The following is a 12506-nucleotide window of genomic DNA, read 5'->3' as shown; positions in this document are numbered from 1 at the left end:
AATAAGTGCTATCGGAATTTTGGTGAGTTGACACTTTGGTTTTATAAAGCAAGCCGTGTGCATCTATTGATGCAGAAGCTGGGGCTATGCTCCTTTATCTAAAAAATCGTGTGTGCGTTGCACAGAAACATCCGGAATAAAAACATTTGTAATCACTTGGCCTAACATGCATATTTTGGGTGAAATTGCTCGATCTTGCAGAATTTAATCAGCTACAGACACTGACGCCCAATAGCTCAAACCCGATCATGAAATACATGAACGACTGGGGCAGCGCGAACAGGTAGAAATAACCCTGACCGTACAGGAAGTTGTAGCATCCGGACACGAGGAGAAACACGCCCATCAACAGCTCCAGGACATGGAACCTGTCAAGAACCAGCCATTAGATGTTAAATATACTCAGCTAAATAGTATGCATCTGTTTGATGCAGAGAACCGATCTCAACCTCCTTTTTGATTTTTTCCCCTGAAAATATGTTTGCGGGCTCGTATAAACCATACACCTTTTAATTATCGTCATTTGGTCCTGGAGGTGAATTAGTGATTTAGTTAATGTTAATTGTAGATTATCAACCTATTCTAGTTTAGAACCAGTAGAAGCTGCTAATTGGACTTTCACATCCTGATGAACGATGATTTTAAAAGTTCCACAACCTTGTAAGACCGTAGGAATAATTAGACAACTTGTAATGCAATTTATTCTGACATTAGTTTACAGAGATGCATTTTTTCATATATATTCCCAGCGTCAAAATTTGAGAGGAACTATAATTAATTACCTTTGTTTGAGGTAATCACCGGGTGTAACGGATTTCACTTTTTGGCCAACACTCCCCGACTTGTGCGTGACGATCCACTCGTTGGCCCTGCCAGCCTCGAAAAGCCCGATGAGGATGGCCTTAAACCTGTGCAGCGCCATGGCATTCTCGAATGTCATCCATGGTATGACTAGATGGAGCGAGCGTTGTGGAATCCCAACCGAGTTAAGGAGCGTCGTGGCTGTAGGAATATAGATCATCTCCCATGTTGGGATGCCAACCCGTGGGAACAAGAGCTTGGCAGGGAGTAGCATGCTGAAAAAGAAGAAGGTGAAGAAGGTCGACACGATCCTCCGTGCAACGAAGAAGTCGTAAATGATGTAAAACTTCTTCCACACCGAGACTTCCTGTATTAAAAATTGAAACCACTAGGAATTAGTAAATCAAACATGAATTTTCTTTATAGAACACCAGAAGGTCTAAGAGGGACCTAGAGCTTGCATTTTATAAACATTCATAGTAAAACTTAACACAAGTACCGAATAAGAAAAAGGAAATTATAACCCAGTCCATTTTTTTTACAGAAAGCACCCCATACTCTAGATACAAAATGTAACCATGTACAACTCCACGAATTCAGGCATGACTGGACCATTTTCAACATCGCCAGAGATGCACCCACTAGTAGAAAAAGGGCCTTTAGTCCCGGTTCACAACGGGCTTTAGTCCCGGTTGTGCAACCGAGACTAAAGGGTCGCGACTAAAGCCCCCCCCCCCCCCTTTAGTCGCGGTTGCTTACGAACCGCGACTAAAGGTTCGTCCACGTGGATGGCTAGCGTGCGCCTGAGCGAAGGACCTTTAGTCCCGGTTTGTGTCTCCAACCGGGATTAAAGGCTATTTCGTTAATTTTTTTTAATTTATTTGGGTTTCTAATTTTTTTTCACTCCTTTTTTTTTCAATTTTTTTTCAGAATTTCTATTATTTCAGTTATTTGCATAGCTTAGTCTCTATCTCTAACTACACTTATCTCTAATCAAATTACTTACTCGTGGTCAAACTTCCCGCTCGGTCACCCATCCTCCCACTACTCCACCTCTAGCACGCTTAACTTCAGAGTTCCATTTCGTCCCGCATCCAAGTGCTACGCGCGCATGTATGTGATACTAGTATCATATCAATCCTATTAACATGTTGGTCGATGTCACATTTTTTTATTGTTTGAATTTCAAATAATTTTTTTCATAAACAAAAATAATGATGTAATAATAATCGTGAATAAATAAATAAACATTAACTTTTTAATTTTTATTATTTTTAATTTTTTTAATTTTTTAAATATTTTTTTTGCCAAACCTAAAACCTAAAAATTTGAAAATCTAAAAATTGGGTAAAAGTAATAGTAATCTTTATGCTGGATGCAATTATTAATTTTATTTTTTTGAAAATTTTAAAAAATATAAAATCCGTAATTTATAGCAAAAACTAAAATCTTCCTGCTTTCGTATTTTCATTTGGAATTTTGAGAATCTAAAAATTGGCTAACCGGGTAAACCCCTGTGAATTCGGATGTAACTTTTTCCCAGGATTTTTTTGATATATTATACGTTTTTTTCCGACGTCGTATGCAAAAGTTATTGCGGTTTTACCATTTTTTAAATTTTTTTTGCAAAAAAAGGGAAAATTCGAATTTCTTAATTTCTCCGAATAGTAGGTTGCATAACATACAAGAATCTGAAAACAATTTTTTTTGAATTTTCTATCATTTTCTTTTGTATTTTACAAACCAAAAAAAGGCGATCCACGGGGGGGGGGGGGGGGGGGGTGTGCCGGGTGCGTGGGAGTAAAAAAACTCGGAAAAACCCTTAGTCCCGGTTGGGGACACCAACCGGGACTAAAGGGGTACCCTTTATTCGCGGTTGGTATCCCCAACCGGGACTAAAAGTTTTTCCGCCGGCCGCATCCAACCGGGACTAAAGGGGTACCCTTTCGTCTCGGATGGAGCATTAGTCGCGGGTCGCCTCCCGAACCGCGACTAAAGTTCCCTTTAGTCGCGGTTCAAATATTTCCGGGACTAATGGGGGTGGACGGAAGCCTCTTTTTCTACTAGTGACCACTTGGACATAGGAATTGCCACAACATTACCACCAGCGCAAGAACACACCAGAAGTAGGATCTATAGATGCCTCGTTAAAACCACATCATTGCCTTCCAAAATGCAACCCAAGGAAGAGGAAGAAGATAAGACTGGGTCTCCAATGGATCGCCTTTCAACTAGAAGAGTCCACGAGCAGGCATAAGCCGACCATCAACATATAGGCATCGTAGCATGGCCTAGTGCATCCCCTAGGATGAGCACCATATATAGCATCAGATTCAAAACGGGATCCAACATCGGAGGAGCTTATTAAGGGAGATGTTGCCAACTCCACCTCCCGCGACCTTTGTACCAATATGGAAGCCGATTGGTACACTAGGGAACATGCTCAAGACGACACCACTAAGGCAGACCAATCCCAATTGGTGCGTGACTCCCAATACAACCGAACAAGATAGAATGTGAAGGAGAACGAACATGATTGTCATATTAACACATTTTTTTGTGGAGTCTTCATAAAAAGACATATATGTAGATTTGGTTGTATAAATCCTGAAATTTATCCTTTTTAAGCTTACAAAAACACTTATTTTATACGGTCTTACATATATGTAGAACCCTTCAACATGTACATGTGGGGACAAATTTGACTTTTCTAAATTACATTTTCTTTACAATAAAATGATACATGGAGCCCGAGAAAAAAATGCGCTCTCTTCGTTCATTCCTGTGCTACAAAAACGGGCAAAATCATTGTTCATGTATATGTGATGATGATGATTATTGCTTTTAATTTGTTTACTTTGTTACGTTTAGATTTGAGCGGTTGTGTGCGTTAGTCATGCATGCAGAAGTTGGTGTAATATTTTTTAAGGTAATAAAACACCCCTCATGGAAAAAAATGTGACGATGAGGATGTATAGTTGAAAAAGAAGTGTGACCTTAGCGGCGAGGATTTCCCAGAACATTTTCTTGAAGAGGAGCGCGGGTCCACAGGACCAGCGGTGCTGCTGGGACCGGTAGGCCTTGAGAGAGCTGGGCAGCTCGCTCTTGACCTGAAACACACAGTCAGATCTCTAATTAAACTGGTGATGAATGAAGGGCCAGCAATGCTAGTTGCGTGCGTGATCACGGTTGTTACCTTGACGGCGCCGACGTAAACAAATTCCCAGCCTAGGAGCGCTGCTCTGAGTGCCAAGTCCATGTCCTCCGCCGTCGTCCGATCATCCCATCCGCCGGATTCCTCGATCGCCTGCCTTCTCCATACTCCGGCACTACCTGATTATTACTTACGTGTGTGCACATGAGCACCACTCCAATAACAATCTCAGACAAGGATCAGTTATCTGAATATATATATACCGTTGTAGCCGAAGAAGCTGCAGAGTGAGGACCCTGCCTGCTGCTCCACCTTGAAATGGTAGTCCATGGACATCTCCTGCATCCTCGTCAGCAAACACTCGTCCGCGTTCACTACATCAGAGAAGCATATATTAACAACTTCTCGTCAGCAGCTACCACTCCAACATCAACAGTGTAGATTGAATTCAGCCGTCGCACGTACGTACATAGTCGCCGTGGTCGATGTAAACGTACCGAACTCCCAGCGCGTCTGCACGAGCGCGAGTCGGGGGTCGCGGAGGAGGAGCGGGACGGTGTCGGCGAGGAACTCCGGCGCCGGCTGGAAGTCGGCGTCAAAGATGGCGACGAACTCGCAGCTGCGGGCGTAGCCGTGCCGCATCCCCTCCGTCAGGTTGCCGGCCTTGTGGCCCGCCCTGTCATTCCGGGCCTCGTACCTGACGTCCACCCCGCAGCTGGCCCAGCGCTCGCACTCCGCCCTGACCAGCTCCTGCATGAACGCCACGCCGTGTAAACTTGAAGTGTGGATCATGCATGCATATATACTTGAAATGGCAGTTTCAGGAGTGGATAGATCGATCTGATCTGAGCGTATATGTAACCTTGATGGCGGCGTCGGTGGAGTCGTCGAGGACCTGGACAATTAATCGGTCTGCCGGCCACGTGAGCCTGCAGGCTGCACCTATTGATAGCTGGTACACCTGTTTTCCCCCATAGATTTGTCAGTCGCCATGCATGCTAGTAGATTAACTGCTTCTAACCTACCAGCATCTTCAAAGTCTAGCTAGCTCGATCACTCTCGACACTCGAGCTCGGATAGTCTCGAGCTCAATCATAGGTAGATCGAAATGTACTTCATGAGAACGTACAGATTGAGTTAAGATGCATTGCGTACCTCTCTCTCGTTGTACATGGGGATCTGGACGAGCACCATCGGGAATGCCGCGGAGCCGCCGCCGCCAGCCTCCGCGTCCTGCAGGACGGCCGGGTCGACGCCCCTTCGCACGCTCCTCCCCTTCCCCGGACGCCGCCGGCGCCTACCGAACACGTTGGCGACGCCGCTGACCGTCCCGAGGAAGACCTTCTCGGCGAGCACCATCACCGACATGACCATGCACAGCGTCACCGCGCCTCTAAGCAGCGGCACGGCGAGGAAGCTCCACGCCCGGAGCAGCTGATCCAGCACGGAGTCCACCACGGGGGAGAATGAGACAACTAGCCGGTTCACCTCGAGCGCGAACGCGTCGCCGGCGGAGGCGAGCAGCGCCGCCGCCTGACGATGGCCGCCACCACCTGCATTAGCTCTGTCATGGATTCTCGCGAGAGGGTAGGTATGAAACGTCAGCTATATGTAGGACGATGGATCGATCGATGTTACCTTGTTGCATGGCTGCGGTCTTGGGTTGGGAATTGGGATGGAGATGTTGCTCGCTATAGCGCTGCCACTTCGCCGGTCGAGGAAGAGACTAGTGTTGAAGCCGCTTCGTCAGTGCTGAACTTGAACTGCTGATCCGACTTGGATGAGCATCACTCTTTCTTTTTGGAGTGGAGACGAGCTAGCATCGCTCTCATGAAACTGCGAAACAGCAAAACGGCAGAGATGCTGGCGGGGCCTTGTTGTCTCTTTGCAGGCCCATGTTGCCTTATGGCGGTGAAATAACTGACCCAGACTAAAAATGAAATCGTTTAATTCTAAATATACGGTTGGATATACTCCAATTCACAGTGATAGTGAAGAAGTTCACACTATTTGTTTTTTTTTGTCTGTGTTTCTGAATCTTGCATGGGAGCATCACGTGTTTCATACTTTCATGGACTAAATTAGCCTCCATGTTTTCCACTCGATCATGTGGCCGGCTGTCCGTCGTGCACGGTCATGGAGAGTTGACAACTTCAGCCACGGATCTGTGATCAGCTGAATTGAGGCCACTCACGCGCCACCCACGGGTAACGATATAGATGCATGGAAATAGGAAACGAGATCTGCGGCCGCTGCTGACAGTGAGCGTCCAGTCAAGCAAGAGCTTTGCATTACCAAAAGCTCTCTCTTAATAATAATGTCGGAGTAAGAACTGGTGACAATTTTTTTAACAGAAAATGGCGCCGAAGGGCCTGCTGGAAAATGCATTAAGGGGTGGTGCGGGACAAAGTTATAACGAGGACCTAAGGAAGTAAAAGTACAACAAAGTCCTCAGAATTTAGGAACAAGATCGTACAAAGAAATACAATAAAACAATCAGGTCCTTGCAACTGCTCGACCTCCGGGCTTAGAATATGCCGGCTGCAAAAGCTCTCTTGCTCGCCAATAGTTTAGAAAAAGAACACCAATCTCCATGGGAGAACCATATTCCGCAACTAGTTGCATTAGCACCGCATTGTTAGAAGTTACAATTTTGAACTTTTTTATAAAATGTGAACATAAATCATCAACATTGGTTATGTTATATGGCATATTATATGTGAATACACATTAATTAGATCATGTAATATGTATATTTCTAATAGATACCTTTAGAATAATTCCCATCTAGCTTCGTTATTGAAGTATGGCAGGATTTCTTATTGAGGAAGGCAATTTCCGGGTTGCCCTGCCCAGAGTTCCACTATCCTCTAGGCGAGACATTTATCCATCGCCTAGTGCATAAGAGTGCTTATGCATTGCCTAGGCGACGTCTTGTCCAACAATAAAAGTTTTGTGTCAAAATATGACCATATGTGATTGATACGTGCATTTTACATCATCAATATTGTTACATATATGTTTAGTTTTCATTGATATTTGCCATCATACATCATTATTTATGCATTTTAGTTTATTTCTGGGTCTTTCCTATAAAGTCATTTTCATTGGTATTTAATTTCTAGGAAGCAGAAAATCTTCCTTTTTGTATTTTGCTGTTTCAGGGATCTTCTAGACACCTAAAAATTAAAGGAAAAAAATACCTGATCAGTTTTTCAACTGGAGAATGACCGTGGGCCAAAGAAGCACGCGAGGGAGACCACGAGGGCCAAAAGAGACTAGGTGGCACCCCCTACCTGGGCGCCCCACCTAGGCTCGTTTTTCCTGGAACGTCATCTCGGCCCCCCTTTATACAGACGCCTCTGTTTCGCCCAAAAAACCTAAACCATATTTTTCCCGAAATTTATTGAGGCGGTGGAGGCGAAAGTCCTCTCCTACGCTGGAAGATGGGAGAGCATGCTATACCGGTGCGTCCAGTGAAGGGGAAATCATGCCATCGTCATCACCACTCATCCTTGATGTAAGGGGAGGCATCTCCATCACCATCTCCATCAGCATCATCATCACCACCATCACCATCTACGAGACCGACTTCATCCCCCTCATAGTTTGTGTTTGATTGAATCCCGGATATTGTTTTAAGGACTAGTTGCATGTTTGTGATTGGTACTTTATCATTATTGGTGAAGAGATTATAATTTCAGATTGTGTTTTAATCATTATGCCTCCTGTCCGTATCATGTTCCTGTGGGCATAGGATGATCTAGCTACGATTCTATATGATATGCAATGAGTATATTTGGTCAAGTTTTTATCTTTTATGTTGTTCTATGATGGTTTTATGCGAACGCTGACTGCATATTACTTCACCTATATGGACTCATAGGACTACACTTTAATGTAATGAACGAGTGTTGGAAGGGATGGAATGACATAAACTGTTTTCCGATACTTGGAGTTGCATTACAGGGGTTTATGTCAGGACCAGTGATCTAATTGCTATGGTGGGACATTTATGTCTTAATGATTCCTATACTTACACATGAGAATGGCTCTAGGACCCATCATAAGAGGTGCATTTGCTCATATCTATGGCTGCAGCTAATTTAGGCTCCGCTCCTAAGGGAATGCAACTTAACAAAATATTTACAATGTTATGTAGAACTCTTAATGCTAGTGAATCCATGCCGTCCTCGGAACACTTGTCTCATATAAGCACACACACTTGAGGATTTGGATTTCTCTTATTGAGAACATTTACATCTTACTATTTACTTTCTGTATTTTATTTTATTGCAAACTATACACCTAAAACACCAAAACTACTGCATTATTATTATTGTTTACTTGTGAAATCCGCTAACCAATACCTTCAGCTCCTCGTGGGTTCGATAAACTTTCTTATTGAAAAGTACTACAATTGATCTCCTGCACTTGGGAGCCATCAGTGATCTATGCAAAAAAAGAGAAGACATAACTGAATAGTGTTCATCATTTATTCGTTTTGTGTAGGTCACATATTGTCGTAGTTTTTACGAAACTTCACAGATGCACAACATTCAACACAATCTAGATCCATGATTTTTTTAGATTTTTTAAAAACTTGTAAATGTGACATAAAAAGGGTGCTCAAGATAGCTGGAGCTACATTTGGGGGATTGGTTCCTTCTCGACAAAAAAAAATGCTTATAATTGCATGATTGGGGTGCAGCCTGCACCAAAAAAATTCTCCTGGATTTGGGAATCTCCATGCCATGCTAAGCAAAACATAAATTCTTCTTCTGGTTACTGTTGCATGATAGACTAAATACCCGTAATTTGTTCAGAAGAAAGAACTGTAATTACACTTGTGCAATTTTAGAGTGCAATCAGGAGGAAACTCTGATTCATCTCTTCTAGTCATGTCCTTTCGCTGAGGCATGTTTGGACCTTATACCCCTGCAAAGATTAAGAAATCTTTATGTAATGGAAGCTGTCTTAGATATTAAAGAAAAGTTGATGCTGCCCTTCTCAATAGAGAATATTATTTTTGGGGCCTGAAGCATATGGATTATCCGGACCAACAAGATTTTTGAAGATCAGAAGCCAACCATTCAAAGGTGGAAATTCATTTTCAAACAAGAACTAAATATGCTTTCTTATAGAATGAAGAAGAAGAAGAATGCAGAAACCTTCAAGGAGTGGCTTCAATCACACATTTAGTGTAGTTTAGTTCTTTTCTTTTCTTTCTTTTTCTGGTCTTTGTACTTCTTGTACATTTTTTAAGTTGTACCTGGTTCTATATATATAAATAAACAAAATGCAGTGGGCTTTTTCCCCCACTGTTTACCCTAAAAAAAATGGGGTGCACCCGCAACTTGTTGAGGATTGTAGTTTCTCGATAAATGGTTCTTAGCCCACACTAGTTGTGGGTTCTTGCCTTGCATGAGATTGCGCGCATGAGATTCAAGCTAAGAAGCTAGGGGGCTTGCTGACCAAGCTTGATTTCGAGAAAACATATAATCGGTTTAACTGGGAGTTCCTTCGAGAAATTTTGCATTGTAAAGGTTTCTCGGCCATGATGGTACATCGTCTGATGCAGCTGGTCATGGGATGCCAAACTTCCATCAATGTCAATGAAGAAGTGGGGTCCTTCTTCTAAAACTACTTTTAATAAGGGTTGTTGTCTACATGAGGGGGTTCTTGCCTTGCATGAGATTGCACACGAGCTTTGATTTCGAGAAAGCATATGGTCAATTGAACTGGGAGTTCCTTCGAGAAATTTTGCAGTGTAAAGGTTTCTCGGCCATGATGGTACATCGTATGATGCGGCTAGTCATGGGATGCCAGACTTCCATCAATGTCAATGGAGAAGTGGGGTCCTTCTTCTAAAACAGGAAGGGACTGCGATAGGGAGGCCCACTCTTCCTCATCCTCATCGAATTTATGCTCGATGGTCTTGCTGCGTTGCTATCTAGAGCCAATGTTGTCTGTCACATCAAGGGGTTGTCACATCTCATTCGCTGGGAGTGACTCCCCTGCAGTAAGCAAATGACAAGATGATTATGATTGAGCTGGCCTATTTGGGAATTGCGAACCTGAAGCTCCATCTAAATTGCTTCATGAACATGTCAGGGTTGAAGATCAATTTTGACAAATGCGAAGTGGTTGTAACCGGGGTTTCGATGATGGATAAACGCAGGGTGGAAAATATGCTCAACTGCAAATTAGGCACACTTCCATGAAGTACATGGGTTTACCAGTGAGTGAGGGTCCTCTTAGGGTAGCAACCCAGGGCTTCCTTCCTGAAAAGGTTGGTCATGGGGTCAAACGGTGGCATGGCCTCTTCCTTGCCTCGGTGTTGTGGATATACTTCATATGACATAGTCCAATTCCGGCAAGCCCAGGTAGCCCACATATGGTGGAGGGGCATATGGCCTATCCGGGCGGCCACGTTGTTGATTGAACAAGACGGAGAGTCCAGGATAAAGCAAGCTAGCCAGATACGTGCTGACGTAGGATAATCAGATCCGTACCGACATAGGGTAGCTGGATCTTTACATGCACGGCAAGTCATGTCTAAACATGATAGGGGTAGCCCTATGCCCCCCTCTCTCTCTCCTCCGTGAGGCTCCCCTCACTGGAGTATTGTCGAATACACAACTACACTCGGCGGGGAGACTCGAGCTGACGAATTCGTGACTGTCTAGTCTCCCAATATTTGCAATGGGAGTCTACGCCTGAACGATTAGACACACTACGCCATGGCCAACTCGATATCCCGCTTCTTTTGCAAAGGAGTTGGGAAAAAGAGGAAATACCACAAGCTGGATTGGGCTACGGTTTGTATGCTCAAGTAACTCGGGGGTTTGGGGATCCTCAATACCAAAACTATGAATAAAGCGTTGATGATCAAATGGATATGGAAGCTGCATCAGAATTCAGAGGGACCGTGGGCTTATCTTATCCATGTGAAGTACCTGGGGTGTGCGACATCTTTGCCAAGGAGGTGTTGGCGCGCGGCTCCTAATTCTGGAATGCCTTACATAAAATCAAATGGTATTTCAAATTGGGGGCTAAGCACAAGGTTATTAATGGTAAATGGACCTTTTCTGGCTAGACTGGTGGTGGGGGTCGCCTCCCAGGCAAGATTCCCCTTCCTCTTTAGTTGTTGCGCGATGAACCATTTATCTCGGCGCATGGCACTAGAGTGGTGGTGAGGTGGGGGGGGCATTCCGGGAGAATAGCGTGTCCCCTTCCGCAGACAATTTGGTCTGGCGGAGGCGGTTGAGTGGAAGAACCTATGCCACGAGATCCAGGCTCTCCCCATGGTGGACAAGAGCGACGAGTTGTCTTGGTTGTTGGAGGCCTCGGGCGCCTTCACCGCATAGTCAGTTTACCTTAGCCTATCGAGAGGGGCAGCTGTCACACACTTGAAGGAAGTATAGCGGGATAGGGTACCGTCCAACATTAAGGTCTTCCTCTGGCAACTCATTCGAGGTAGACTGCCATCCTGGGAGCAGGTGGCCAAGCGGCGAGGCCCCTCGAATGGGCTTTGCTCTTTATGAGGTGAACCTAAGGATTGGAATCATATCTTCCTCATCTACCACATGGCGAGATACATGTGGGGTGGAGTTAGGGAACTCCTACACTGCAATTGGAACCTAGCTCGGGCTGGGTACTTTATTGCTATATCTCCCAAGGCCTGTCGGGACCCTTCGTAGACTAGTATGGTTTACCTTTACGGCCCTTTGCCAGGCCCTTTGGAACACCCGTAATAAACTGACTATAGAAGAAAGCCGATTGGTAACCCAACTGATGCTTTTTCCAAATGTCGATTCATATGCAACACTGGAGGGTGTTCGTAAGACAGAGGGACCGAACGCTGCTGGACGTGGCGCTATACAAGATCAGTCGGTTGCATGCGCGGTCTAAAGCATGAGCCGAGCTTCTTTATTCGACCCACTTCAGAGCTTGCTATGTATTGTATCTGTCTTATCCATCTTAGCTCCCTCGTGCTTTAGATGCTCTTTAGGCTTGTTATGCATGTTGCTACTTGTGAACTTCTTCTAGGGATTTATCTGGTGTGAGTGTGTTGGTGTTTGCATCAGAATATGTCGGTTGTCGTTCGGGGCTTTATATATAAAGCCGAGCCAAGAGGCCTCATGTTTAAAATGAGAGAAATGGTTTTGTTGTTTGCACCGTTCATCATTGATCCGACTGGAGAAGACCACCACGCCTCCCGCCACCGTCCCAGGCTGACTCCATCCGCGGGGCGGGGCGGGGGGGGGGGGGGGGGGGCGGGGGGGGGGTGCTTGCGGCGGCGATTTTTTAGGGTCCCGGCCCTCGGGAGCTGGCGAGAGGAACGAGTGTTAGCCTAGAGCCCTAGACAGGTCATGCGACTTTGACACAATTCTATTTTATAGCTTATAAATTTTGTGCTAGTCTTAAAGCTTGCAATTTCTATAGGTTTTAAACCATAAGTTGGAACTGTCTAAATATTTGAGTTCTTATCCAAGGGAGCTACAAAATAAGATCAATACTTTTTGATAATTTAAAAAATCGCTTTTTA

General features: G+C 44.6%; 1 protein-coding gene across 1 annotated transcript; it reads right to left on the bottom strand.

Moving 5' to 3' along the window:
• Nucleotides 1–208: 208 nt before the first annotated feature.
• Nucleotides 209–5603, bottom strand: LOC127340415 (probable glucomannan 4-beta-mannosyltransferase 6). Its single transcript, XM_071827675.1, has 9 exons — nt 5594–5603; nt 5111–5508; nt 4818–4916; nt 4453–4705; nt 4219–4329; nt 3998–4134; nt 3798–3911; nt 783–1168; nt 209–368 (listed from the first exon to the last, which is right to left on the bottom strand). Exons 1-9 carry the CDS (start codon nt 5601–5603, stop codon nt 209–211), a joined length of 1668 nt encoding a protein of 555 aa, XP_071683776.1.
• Between the last annotated feature and the right edge of the window lie 6903 nt (nt 5604–12506).

Source organism: Lolium perenne, chromosome 3 (assembly GCF_019359855.2).
Source record: "Lolium perenne isolate Kyuss_39 chromosome 3, Kyuss_2.0, whole genome shotgun sequence".
In the NCBI taxonomy this organism is placed as follows: Eukaryota; Viridiplantae; Streptophyta; class Magnoliopsida; order Poales; family Poaceae; genus Lolium; species Lolium perenne.
This window is presented reverse-complemented; position numbering and strand designations above follow the sequence as displayed.

Bases quoted from the DNA above. Each gene is read 5' to 3' on its own strand.
- LOC127340415 (XM_071827675.1), bottom strand. The intron at 4,330-4,452 runs GTACGTTTACAT...TCTCTGATGTAG, and splicing joins GCAGACGCGCTGGGAGTTCG to TGAACGCGGACGAGTGTTTG. The intron at 4,135-4,218 runs GTATATATATAT...AGTAATAATCAG, and splicing joins CAGCTTCTTCGGCTACAACG to GTAGTGCCGGAGTATGGAGA.